The following is a 14,428-nucleotide window of genomic DNA, read 5'->3' as shown; positions in this document are numbered from 1 at the left end:
GTCGTGAAATGTAGTGCAAATCTTTGAATGTATATTCTTTCAGAGTCAACGTTTTTAACTCAAATCTTTGCTTCTGGGTCCCTGGAACAACATATTTTCAGATGGGGGTCGTGGCCAATTATATATAATCTTGGGGGTCCTTGACATGAAAATGTTTGAGAATGACATAGAATGATAGAAACATGGGTTTTTCAGAAAACTCATTTGTAAAGACATTTGTAGAATCGTTCCCAGGTCTGGGTTAAGATAGTTGTATATGGATTGATGTTCATGGGAGCTCCCTCCTCCGTCCAGGAAAATGCCATCCCTGCATGCTGCCTCCGTTGACAAAGGGAGACTCTCCCGCTCTCACATCCGTTCTCTGGCTCTGTGCTTTTGTCTCTCTGGGTATATGTTATCGACCATATGGCCAAATTCTTTGGAGGTGAGATCTCCGAAAAGCTACTCTCACACACTCTCACACACATGAACCCGCATGTACACATGCACACACGCTGCACGCATGCACACACACACACGCGCGCGTGCACGCACGCACACGCATGCATGCATATGAAAGTCCCAAATGGTGGAATATATTCTCAGATGGCTCCATTTTAAAGTACTAATGGCACCATATCAGTGATCTGTCTCCCTGTCACACACACACACACACACGCATGCCCGTGCATGCGTGCGTGCACACCATTCGCCCACATATACCATGCACTCGCTATCACACACCTGGTGCAATTCTCTCCTCTTTTCCAGAAGCCTGCAGACAGTTCTTCAGCCTTAAGGACAGTCATCATGCAAATCCACTACTACCAATGCTGTCAGTTCCTGTTTAGTAGTAGCAGCCATAGATGTCATTGTCACCTTCATGTATTTATTTACGCATTTATGATAATGGCAGTTTTGTGTGGCTTGCATGGAGTATACTGCCAAAAAATGGCGCATAAAAATAGAGTATGTGTGTTGGTTGGTTGGGGGTGGGGTGGGGCGGGTGGCTAACAGGCAACCTGCGTGAGATGGCAGCCACTTCAAACACCACCGGTCCGTACTGGCGATCTGTTCTGCGGTGTGTGAGGGGTGTATGAAAGGGAGAAATGGCCGCCGTGTGAGTCTCTGCCAGAACCACCTCGGGGAGAAATGGGGGGGGGGGGGGGGGATCACTCTGGGGGTTGGGGGGGTGGGGGTGGTAGAGTAAGAGAGAAAACAAGAGAAAAGTGGGTTTTGAAAAAGCAGAGGGAGAGATGGAAGGCTACTGTGCAATGTGCATGGTGAGGCTAATTATTTGATCTATGCACAGGTTTCACACTGTCTGGACTCTGAAGTGTGTCAGTGCGTGCGTGCGTGCGTGGTGTGCGTGTGTCTGTGCACCTGTGTCTGCGTGATAATGGTTTCAGGAATGCAGGTACAGTACAATCAACTTGCATGAAATACATATTACACAGTAAAATATTGAGTGTTAAAGTGTCCAAATGTAACCCTTTTGTTCCATTTGCTCATTCACAGAGTTAAATGAACACTCATGGATTTTACGGTGCGCTATAAAGCCCTGCACGAGTGCTTGTGCGGTTGTGCAACAACACCAATCTGTCTCAAAATGAAATAGAATCCTTTTAATACCAAAACTGTTAGGAGTGAACAAGTTCGTACAGAGCCCTTAGTTGCAGGAGGCCTGCACGGTCGGTGACACACCCAAGAGATTCACCCAGCCTGGCAACCTATATCCGTCAATTACTCGATGATATAAAGTGTAGCTGTTGGCTTAATACTGCTACACCAACAGTAACTGTCCAGGCGTTGACATTTTGGTACACTAGTACAGGGGTGGGCAACTTTGACGATGGAGAGGGATACTATATTTCCACACTCACTCCAGAGGGCCATTATATTTCCACACTCACTCCAGAGGGCCACTATAGTTCCACACTCACTCCAGAGGGCCACTATAGTTCCACACTCACTCCAGAGGGCCACTATATTTCCACACTCATTCCAGAGGGCCATTATATTTCCACACTCACTCCAGAGGGCCACTATAGTTCCACACTCACTCAGTGTGGAACATTGCATATTACTATCGTAGCAAAAATAGCAGATCTACAAGCTCAAATCTATATTTGAATTGAAATCCTGAATTATTTTTTTACTATTTTTGAATTGGAATCCTGAAAAGTATTTTTTTTATTTAATTTCCAATGCCTTTTCAAATTATAGTTATATGTTAACTTTACGAGTAAGTAGCCTATAATTAAAGTAAGTAATCAAAGTATAATTAAAGTGGGTCATGTTTGCATGTTTGGAATTGTAACAGCTGAAATCAATACTATATCAGTATTCTGATATTAACCTACGGGCGGGAACCCCTTTTGGTGTTTTAAGCATCATGTTATGCTTTAGCTATTGAAAAATAGCAGATCTACAATCTCATAGCTTGTTGAGCAACGTTTTTTAACTAAAATCCTTGCTTCTGGGGGGTCCCTGGAACTACATCCTTTCAGATGGGGGTCTGCGGCCAAATACAGATCATTCTGGGGGTTCTTGACATGAAAACAGAATTTAGAATCATTTTTTGTATATGGTCCTCAGGTCCAAATGGGGTTTAGTGATGGTGGGGGCCGATGTGGCCCCCGGCCGCCGCCAGCTACCCATGTATGCACTAGCACAGTAGTAGTACACGCACCACTCGCACCGCATCATACTTTAACTTCAGCAGTCAGGCAGTGTAATCCAATCCCTCTGTCTTCCTACTCGGATCCTTATAGTCATGGACACAGTTAATGGGCCAACCACACTCAGCCAAAGGCCTTGCCACACTGGCTAAGTGCACTTAACAATGAGGTTTGGGCTGGTACAATCGACCCTTTGTGCCCGACAAAGGCTGATCCATGGGGAGATTTCATGTGGTTATGAGCCTTATACAGCGGAGTTTACCGCAAAAACCACAGAGTGTTGAGTTGCTTTACAGAACATGGACAAGGACACAGACACCCCCCCCCCCCCCACACACACACACACAGACATACACACACACAGACATACACACACACACACACACACACACACACACACACACACACACACACACAAAGTGACTCAATGTAGCAGAACGATATAGGCTCACTTCAAATATCCCATCTGCTTCCCAGCCAGCTCTGAGACTATAAACAAAAAGCGAAAGTAAGTTATAATTTATTGTATGACAGTGTTCACACCCGTTCTCACAGGTTGCTACTGCTAACAATGCTGTCTTTGAGGTGATTGACATGTGGCTGGGAGGTCTGCTCAGCAATAACCACAGTGCAAGCATGCATTTAAGGCCCATGCATGCGTATATATACCGTAACTTTGTTGTATGACTAATGCCGGAAATAGCCAATCTACAAGCTCACAAAGCTTCACGACGTGATGCGTTGTGAGCTTATAGATCAGCTATTTTCAATATTTTGTTATTGGAGTCTCTCTTTTTTGTGCCACAATAGGGTTAATGTGTTTGTATTATATAGGGCCACATTAAACACAAAAGCAGTATAGCCTATTCTATTAACAAGTTCAATCATGCATTGTCAAATGGTGCATGCGCCATGGTGCAAGAAAGAAATGCAGTCAGACTTATCAGATTGGCTAAAATAGCTGTGAGATAACATTTGTAAATGCATGCGGTAGACTAATTTGGGGCTTTGTGCAGGTGGCACAGTCACAATAATCCAGCAGCAGTTGTTTTTTTTTGTTTGTTTTTTGGCAGGTGTCCCCAAAACGTGACCTTAGAAAAGTTGCCAATATTAAAAAGCGCATAATCTTTGTGTTCACCGCGTCCCGATTACAGAAAGCATTGAAAACATGTAATTTCCCTGCATGGGAGACATAAATCAAAGCTGGTTGATGCATAAAGGTTGCATGCATGGTTTACACTATACTAGGCTAGTCTCAAAATACTTTTATATTTCAACCAAATCAAATAGTTTCAGCCATTATGATTACAATGTTTCTACATGACCCTCATTTAAAATTAAGGTTGGGTTGAGTGAGTCTATAAACCATGTTCTGTAATTTATAATTCATTTGTACAAAGGCCGGGGCAAAGGGCACAAGGAAATAATTCAAAACTTGCTGTAAACATTGTAAACTCTTGTTTACTGGCAGCTGCATATAATTACATGCATGGCATGAGTATCCATTTGTTGCCTTGGGAATGTTGTAGCTCCTTTTATGTCAACATAGTGCATCACCACCTTATCATGGTCATAAAAACGGGACAATCCTGCATATAAGACCTATTAACTTTAAAATATCTTTCAGAACTGCATGGCCTGGGAGAAGCACAAATCAGGCCTGTTACTATAATATATATGGTGTTTAATGGAGGTATATATATATATATATATATATATATATATATATATATACGTGTGTGTGTGTGTGTGTGTGTGTGTGTGTGTGTGTGTGTGTGTGTGTGTGTGTGTGTGTGTGTGCGCGCGTTGAGTGATAATATAACTCTGAAAGCTAAATTAACACAGACACCATTATCTCTCTTGGCTTGATCATGGTGAAATACCAGTTATTATAGATCACAAATTCACAATATAAGCTATAGTGGCAATGCTGTCTATTACTATGGAATACTATAATGCTGTAAATTGGATACAGCAATATATTAGTGGTGGGTATAGCACTAGCAACATCACCATCTGCAAAGCATGATTTTCGAGAAAATGTATACTAAAATTAGGTCCTATACTGAATTCGTTTTGAGTATATATCATGAGACTATTCCTCCCACAGTGATATATCAGTAATAAATGAAATACCATGACACTCATGATATGATGTTGCATATATAGGCCTACACATCGTTGAGAGCTATAGTATACTAATCTAATCCTGATTCCTTATCCAATGTAACCATGCAGGCACGCACACGCACGCGAGTAGGCTATATCATCAAGCAACAATGACTTAAAAAAAGGAGAAAAATAAAATAAAATAATTTAAAAAAAAAGATAACCAATTAAGCTCAGGCAGCGACGACAGGGGAAATGTGGAGAGACAAAATAAAGCCGGGTGAGTGTCTAAAAAAATAAACAGAAGTAATAAAAACACTGCAAATATCTCCTGTTGAAATCACCAAGCACTGCAGATATATCTAATATACTGTAGAGCACAACCGGGCCGCTCCAGCACAGATAACACAGCCTGTCATCGCGTTGTGTTTTATTCCCTTTGATCTGCAGCGCGGAGAGAGACGGTCAACCGGCTATACTCACTCATGCACGCTCCTGCAATCAATTAGCCATAGGCCTACTTGCATATTGTTAACTCATCAGCGAGGGCAAATTAAATTATATAGGCGAGTGGTGAGTTTTATGATATCGTGAGTTAAAAAAAAAAAAAAAAATCTGCTCGAGTTGTAAGTCAGCCTATACTACATGCATGTAAAAGCACCAAGACAGTTGTCAAAAATAAAATGTAGCCTACATGTAGCCTTTTAACAACTATGTAGTAGGAGGCTAATTATTACCCTACAAATAGGCTACACCTGCAACAGAAATACGTTGTTGAGGTGACCGTGTGGGAAATATGCCCAAAACCTATATTTCCTAATCATGGCCTGCTTATCATAATGGGCCTTGTAAATAAAATGTTCCCCTGCGTCCAATGTGACTTATGTGGCTTTAGAAATATATAATAGTAAGGCAACATGGTGAAGGTGATTACAGCACTTAAAGTGCTGCACTTTACTCCGTAAAGTCAAGTGCACGTCTCAGAGAGGCGCGCGCGCGCGCACACACACACACACACACACACACACACACACACACACACACACACACACACACACACACACACACACACACACACACACACACACACACACTTCATCATCACCCTTAACTTGTAGCCAAAAACCAACGACCCCCTTGTTGTGCATGGGCCCACATAATACCCCATGCCATATTCAACATTTTGAAAATAATATTACAAACCTAACCAATAAAATGCATCTCAGTCCTATATATAATGCACTTTACCCCACACACAAACCCTATACACATTACACACAGACCTAGCAGAGTTGAACTATATTGAGTTACATAGCACGTACCATTATAGCGCGGGGGAAAAGTGCCAACACTCTCACTGCCCCATTTTCCTTTAAAAGTTCGGCTTCCAAAAAGTGAGAGGGGGAGCGAGGAGGAGAGAGAGGGGAGAGAGAGGGAGAGAGACGGAGAGAGAGCACCAACTTGGTTCCTTCTTCGCTGTTGCCGGAAGCAAAAAGACCTTTAACAGAGTCCCAGCCTTAAGGTCTGTTCCAAAGTGGCTCCATGCAGTGTGAGGAGAGAGAGAGAGAGGAGAACCAGCCAGGCCCTCCGCGGTTTCTTCGTTATTCGGTGTTTTTCCACCCGATCCACTCGTTAATAACACCGACACCACGGCAGTGACAGACAGCACACACACCGACCCGGCCAGCCGAGCCGGCCCGAGAAGTTCACACAGAAGACGTCAAAGTCCCGCGAGTCGCGTCCTGATGATCAGCTCAGCGGCGCACAGGAGACGAAAGTTGCTGTTCCAACAGTTGGAGGGCAGAGAGAGAGACGCGCGTGATGAAGTCGATCCGTGGTGGGCATGCAGAAAAAGACCCCCGCGAAAATATAATATGTATACAAAAAAAATCAATGGACGGAGGTGTGATTGAAAGTAAGTATATATATTTATATTGTTGTTTCCATGTGCAAACTCTAACCGCCAGGCATTCAGCAGCAGGCAGCACACCGGCAGCTCCCGTTGCCCAAAACGTGCCCAAAAAGCATGCAGCAGCAGTGCCTATCTCTCTCTCTCTCTCTCTCTCTCTCTCTCTCTCTCTCTCTCTCTCTCTCTCTCTCTCTCTCTCTCTCTCTCTCTCTCTCTCTCTCTCTCTCTCTCTCTCCCTGCGTGTGGTGCGTAGCGTATCGTAGGCTACTGTACTGTTCTCCCCACCACGTCTCTCTCTCTCTCTCTCTCTCTCTCTTGTTCCTTCCACACACAGTCGGGGACACCCTGCCCTGGTCCCTCGCCACCGCCGCCTCCCTCCTCAAAGCCCCGCCGACGAAGATGAAAGAACCAAGCTTCAGTCAGATCACCATAGCAGGATGCCTACACGCGGAGCCAGCCATGCATCCAGCGACACACTGTCCGTCCACCACCACGCACGGCACGGCACGGCTCTCCGAACGAAGGCTGCAGTGCAACCCTGCCTGAATGGATGCAGAAAATGGAAGCTCGATCTCCGCGCTGCTATACTTGCTTGTTGTGCTCCCCCCAAAAAAGCGACGATCGGTCAGATATCACCCTATCCCGAAGTCAGATCAGATCAGATGTAGCCACTATAGCCAGGTTCTTCTTTTTTTAAAAGCTCTCTGCTCAGCTCGCAGTCGCTCTAGATAGATTAAAACAAAAAAGGGGGGGGGGGGATAAATAATGAGGGGTTGTTTGTAATAAAGGTGGGGGCCGTATGTGGCGTGAATGAATGTGCAGCGGTTGTTGTTGTGTTGTGTTGTGGTGGGAAAGCGTGTTGGTGAATTATTAATAACGCGAGCGGTTCGCAGTCTGTCTGTTTGTCGCGGAGATGTACGTGGGAGAGAGCGGAGCGGCCATGCAAGGCAGGGAGAGGAGAGGAGAGCAGCTGCGGGGCTTTACCGCATTACAGCCTCTCTCTCTCGGGCTAAATCACGGCCGGTGGGGATTAATAGGCCACTGTTTGCCAAACACTGGGTCGGGGCCCATTTTGGGGGGGGGGGGGGGGTCCCTTATATGGTTTCCTATACATTTAGTTTTTAATTATTATTTAAAAAACAAACAAACAAATACAATGATTTTTTTTCTCTCCCCTCAGTAATTTTCTAGTAATTTCACCTAGAAACAAGCTCGCGCAGCATTGTGAGCTTGTAGATCGGTTATTTTCACTCGTTTGAGTCCCGGGCCGGCCTCCCTCCCGGGTAAACTGTCTTGCAGGCTATACAAAGTTTGGGAACCTGCACTGCTGGATTAGAGGCGAGTCAGGCGACGGTGCAGCATGCTATGCACCCTGCACTGTCTGCACTGCATTGCTGCTGCCATGCACTCAGCCCACCAAGTTCAATTATGTCCGTATACATGGAACAATATGTGTCCGTGGCAAAGACGGTCTTGTCCGCCGTGACAAATGTATATACCGAACTACAAGCTCAGCTCACATCACATTGTGATGCTCTGTATGTGCTTGCATGGCTATTCATGGGGCTATTGCTATATGGGCTGAAGTGGTTTGGGTTAGGCGGCGGCCTATAAAGGAAATCATGGAATTTGGCCAAAAGTGCTACACTGTTCGATACCCTTCAAAGTAAACACTGACAAAGTGAAAGAACGCGCATGATATAGAGTTAAAACTTAAACAAAATAGGCCTATACGTTTCATGGGTCCATGAAACAAACGCCTCCATTTGCAACAGGGACCACAACGAGTCCAACATGACAAGAGAGAGCACCGTTTATAAATCTGAACGTGTATTGGTGGATATTTATCAATGGCGCACCATGCACGCACGTCCATGTTAGTAAGTCAATCAAAAGATGTGCGTCATGACGCACAGGTGTATAGGTGCACTGAGTCTGTGAGGGACGGTATGGTTTATGACACACACACATGTCTACAGTCTATAAGCGAACTAAACTGACATACATTACAAAGGAAGGGTCAAAGGCCAGCACGGAGAGTCTGCTTTGTCTGGATAACTTGTCAGGCAAAATCAACTAGGCCTATAATCAATCAGTTCTGCGTGAAGCGAGGTCCCCGTGAGGGTTCTATACCAACACACACACACACACACACACACACACACACACACACACACACACACACACACACACACACACACACACACACACACACACACACACACACACACACACACACACACACACACACACACACACACACACACACACACACACACAGCGCACAGCGCACAGCGCACAGCCCTAGCCACGCGGAGCTTCCTTATATACTGCACTAACATCTTTCAGACATGCATGTCCTCTCTGTCTCTTTCTATATCTATCCTGAAGTGTAACCCGCGTCTCTTATCAATATGTCATTTTGTGAATGACCTCATAATGCCAGTTTAACGTCCCACCAATCTGCATAAAGACCCTCTTCTGTCTCGCGTATTATGTTTGAATGTTTCCATGTGCGTCGTTTCGTTCTGAACGTTTGTGATGTCTTGACATTCCTCCTCCTCGCAACATAACGGCTGATCAATTATTAACTGTCGACCTCGATCCCAATGTGATGCATCACATTTGGCTTATCCATTATTCACACATATCATTTAATTGTGAATTAAGTTGTTATTTCAACAAAAGGTCGTTCAGTTTAACATGCACGAAACAACGTCTGGAGGGTTTTTTTTAAATATTGAATACTTTATTGGTTGATTGAATACTTTATTAACGGTTTGCATTTTAAGGTGAGCACAGTACAATTCAAGCCAAGTTCAATGCAGTACAGTACAATAGGCCTACAGTAGGCTACAATAAAAGGATGAATCCATGCAACAAAGCCTTGTTTCGGGCCTCGGCTTGTTTCCATTGGGGTCCTCAACTCCTTGTGTACTCAATTAATCGAAGCGAGGCATTTGTTCAAGCCAAGGTATTAGTCACGCAGCACAGCAAGGCCGTCCCCGTATACGCAAACTGTTGGCCGCATTTAACCTTTTGAAATAAGCTTAAAGGAAGCTAACTGCATGCATTGCAGGCACACGCAATGAACCCAATATTTTCCAGAAACAATGAGCTAACCTTTTTGTTGGTACCCCGCATTATAGTATTAACATAGATTTAAATACATAAAGGTTCAATGTTTTCCATATTCAATATCAAAACGCAACAGTATACAATAATACACCCAAAATAAATTACTGTCATGCTTAAACGGCAGAGGAATCCATATAAGAACTTTTATTCGAATATTACATACAGAGTCAATTATCAAGGAATTTCAACAATTCTCTTTGATTGTCTTATTGGCGTATACTAGAAGAAAAATAATTTATCCGTTTGCAATTTTCCTATATCAAAGGCATGCAGGTTGACATGACATTGACAAGCACGCGCATGGGGGAAATTACAATACTAGCCCATTGTGCACATTAATCTGACCATCTCATATATACTTTCCTGGGGAGGATTTTTTTTTAGATATTTGTTATCAGTTACCATAAGCTAACTACTAATTCAATAATATGTCCTAATTGACAGAGGGCATGGATAAAGTGTGAGTTTTATAGTATAAACGACGATATGCTTCCTTATAGGCCTATAATATGCCATGTGTTGCTATAAGGCACTGTTAGGCCTATACACACCATGACTGTCACATTTAGCAATTTATTTGCTCTTTGCCTTGGTACTGCATTATTATTATTAATAATTATAATAATAATAATTATTATAATTATCCTTATTATCATTATCATTATTATTATATGATTTACCCATACGGCCCTATAAATGATGTCATTGCAGGTGCATATATCCTAAGACCACATCCTGCATGAAGGAATGACCCCAATGCTTTTGATAGTAGGCCCCTGTTAGCTAACGAACACAAATAATCTGATTATTGTAAATATATGCGAGACATTTAGCTAAATATCCATGGGAACATCTATATTACCAAGTTACACAATATAGAGGTGACAGTTTAGCGCTTCTGTATAAGACTGAAATCTGTACAGATATATTTTTTTGTAGGCCTACATTTTTTTTAAATGTGTAGAATGTGTTTGCAGATTTTTAATAAAAAATATGAAATTTGGCTAAAAACAAAACAAAAGATATAAATAATCAAATATAAATCGAATGAGCCCTGCATGCAAGTATAAGTGCTTAGAATAAAGATTAGGCCTATGTTTGTTTGTTAACATTAAAACTTCTTTAATAATTAGGCTATTATTTTGAAAAATGTTAGCGTGCATATAGTGACATGATCACAATGAAAAATAACGAAATAAACACCATGCATATAGATAGGCCTATCTTTTTGTGCGTTAAGAAGTATGATAGACAATATTCATCCATTTAATTAAAAAAATGAACCCGTTTCACCAATAAAGGTGAGTATAACATGAAACCATGAAGCTTTTAGGTAAATAATATCTTAAATAACCACACTGACAAGTCATGATATTATAATTATTTTAAATGTATATAGGCTAATTGTCTGTGTGTTTAATGGGAGGCTGGGAGCCCATCTTGACTTTCTTTTCTGGTGGTATACCTATTGGCTAAACTAACATTACTGTTCACCACATCTGACCGTATAATAAAGTTATTATGCCAGAAATGGGCGCAATGCTTTTGTAGCTCGACCCCGTGATAGATTGTTGTTTTTGTGAAAGCCAGTAGGCCTACCTGCATGTCTGCTTTCTCTGTTTAGCGCTTCTCGAGATAAACCATATAAGTGTCAGATGGCTTAATATGATTAGCCTGGATTAGCCTGTTGCCAAAACATAGCGTATATATACAAAACTCTGACGTGACAAAATACATGCAATGCAAATAAAATATCCCTTCAAAAATGATGAAATTAATTGACACATAAATAAGAGGCTATACCTATAGCCCAAGATGAAAAACAAACGGCTCAAAGTTTTGTTGGTGAGCTAATTCCCCCCTAATTGAATTCACACAACTCAGCAGCCAGTGAGCCCTGTAAGCTACGCATCAATTAGGCCGAGCTTTTGGGCTAATGAACGCCTTACGCACCGTAAGTATCTACCCGCAGTCCCCTTAACGACCCCTTATACAGGCAACCGCAATGCTTCTAAATACCACGCTGTTTTAAGACCCACCATTATGTGGGCAACGGCTTCTTAATGTGTGTGTGTGTGTGTGTGTGTGTGTGTGTGTGTGAGAGAGAGAGAGAGAGAGAGAGAGAGAAGGGCCCTTTGTGGAGCCAGGCAAGAACGTTTCTTCTGAGCATTGAAAATAACCTTTTCTGGATGAGTTGTGGGGGGAATTTTTCACTTAAAAATGATTGATGGGGGGATTTTGCTTTTGCTTGCATGTGGAAACCCCAAAATCCTGAATCCCAGGCAAATAATAATACATAAATAAATCCACTCTGTGATGAACATGTTGGTGCAAAATATCAGACACATTGGCCTATATTATGTCCAAGATGTATTGGATGAGATTGAAGCAAGCTGCAATACATATTCATTTTGACAATATAAGACCTATTGGCTCCAACATTTGTTCACTCAAAGGTTTACAGGAGAAAAGAGCTTGTTATAAAAATATGAGCTGCAGTCAGTCTTCAGGATAATTTATACATATGTATAGTATATAAATCAACCTTTAATTTACCAAAATAGGTCATTTATAGGGGGGAAAAAAGAAAAAAAACTTAAATAACCGTCACTGACTTTATGACTGCATGTACAATCAGACACTACATAAATAAATGAGATTGATGGGCCGTTGAGATTCCTCATTAATACTGATTGATATGCCATGATTACAATACATCCTCGCAAGTATACAACAAAGTTGAAAACACAGCTCAAACAGAAGCCAAAGGCCTGCACACAACACACTGATCCCTGCATGGCCTCAGCACTTTTTTTTTTTTTTTTTTTTTTTACAAAAAATACATCAACTCCTGATATTGTGCCTGCATGCCTCCTGAAGAGAGGGGGAAATGACATGCATGCTTTATATTATAAAACACTGAATATTATGCAGTGAGTATTGTCATATAATAATACAGTGCAGAACGTTATGTTGGCCCTGCAGCATGCAGCAACACTTTCAGTTTGTCCCTCCGACAGGAATTGCCAACAGAATCATCTGTCTCTCTCTCTCTCTCTCGCTCTCTCTCTCTCTCTGACTGACCTCTTTCTATCTGTTTCTCTGGGTCTGGTGAGAAGTGTAATAAGTAGTGTCGAGGAGGAGAGAAACAACAAGGCCCTTTTTGTCTGCGGTCGGCCAGGGTTCTTATCCTAGCATTGCCCGAGTGTTGTCTAGCATTACAAATCTCTGCTTGGCCTGGATGGACACAGGGAGGTCTCTACTGCTGGCCCTGCTCCCCGCCACACACACACTCTCTCTCTCTCTCTCTCTCTCTCTCTCTCTCTCTCTCTCTCTCTCTCTCTCTCTCTCTCTCTCTCTCTCTCTCTCTCTGCCATGCAACTGTGACACAGACTGGGTCTGGGAGATTGAGAGGAGGGCAACCAAAGGATTAAAAAAAAATAGTGTGAAGTAAGGGGCACCTGGTATATGTTTGTTAAAAGTGCTCTGAACAGACATTAAAAGTCCATAGACTTAATGGCTTCCACGTGACATCATTCCGAAAGCCAGACGTTGAAGGAGCTATAGCCCCCCCCTCAAAAGGTTAGACACAAATAAACTAGGAAAGTATTGAAGGAAATAGGGGGAGGAAGACGGCAAGGAAGGAAGGACGGTGAAGAATGCGAGGAGGAATTGGTGGAAGTATTCTTTGGCAGGTGAGTGTGCAGGAGGAAGTATACTTGGGCACTATGCAGGCCAGTGGTGGTGTGAGTTACACATGGCTGTGGCACAGTGCAGTCGGGGACGAAGACACAAGTATGTTCATATCGCAGCACCCACATCGAGAGACAGCGACATACCGACTGGTAGTCGGTATGTACACCGGCTCACATCCACCCTGCAGTGGTTCTCAAAGGACCCCAGATTGATGATTATTTGGCCATGGACCCCCATTTGAAATAATTTTGTGCCATGGGGAGGGAGATACTGTAGTTACTTGTTCAAGATTATTATTGCAAAATACCCCCCCCCCCCCCCCGAGGATCCTTCGGAGCCCACTTTGAGAACCATATATACACAGTGGAGCCGGTCCATTTGGTTTGTACACTCGTGGGTTACAACTGAATAAATGAACAACGAGGATTTTACGGTGGCTCCATATTATACAATTACATTTTATTTGCCATGCAGAATGCCCCCTCGCTGCAGGGGCTACTAAAATACAAGTTAAAATAAATGTTTCACTTGAAAGACTGCAGCTCCTCCTGTGATGTCTATCTTGTCTGGAATCAAACGTCTGGAAAGGGACAAGAAAGGATAAAAAAAAACTAAAGTATATAAAGGTGAGTGCACTAATAATTATGGTGAATATGTTTCCTACAGTGATGTTTTGAATAAACAAATGTTCAGTATACAGAGGTATACAGTTTCAGGTCGGGGTATCAATTTGATCCAATTAGGAGACATCACATTCCATAGAGTAGTATACTTTCATTGTACAGATATTCTACTGTTAGACGGACGTTATGTTCTGAGCTTATGATCCTGGATGACTATTTATATATGATGTAATATACCTTGTGTTCTTGCTTACTGTAAAATACTCTGGATTAAGAGCGTCTGCTAAATGCCT

At 42.6% G+C, this 14,428-nt stretch overlaps 1 protein-coding gene across 1 annotated transcript in view; it reads right to left on the bottom strand.

Annotated features, from left to right (window-relative positions):
• The window catches only part of LOC310858373 (nuclear factor 1-like), a gene marked incomplete at its 3' end in the record, with an annotated part of 66,294 nt that extends 59,323 nt beyond the window's left edge, over positions 1-6,971 (bottom strand). Inside the window, exon 1 of the mRNA XM_083764482.1 lies at positions 6,092-6,971. Within this exon, the coding sequence (XP_083620608.1) occupies positions 6,092-6,094 (3 nt within the window). The 5' untranslated portion in view covers positions 6,095-6,971. The remainder of the gene's footprint in view (positions 1-6,091) is intronic.
• Positions 6,972-14,428: the final 7,457 nt, after the last annotated feature.

This window comes from Protomyctophum parallelum (assembly GCF_964188405.1).
Source record: "Protomyctophum parallelum genome assembly, chromosome: 5".
In the NCBI taxonomy this organism is placed as follows: domain Eukaryota; kingdom Metazoa; phylum Chordata; class Actinopteri; order Myctophiformes; family Myctophidae; genus Protomyctophum; species Protomyctophum parallelum.
This window is presented reverse-complemented; position numbering and strand designations above follow the sequence as displayed.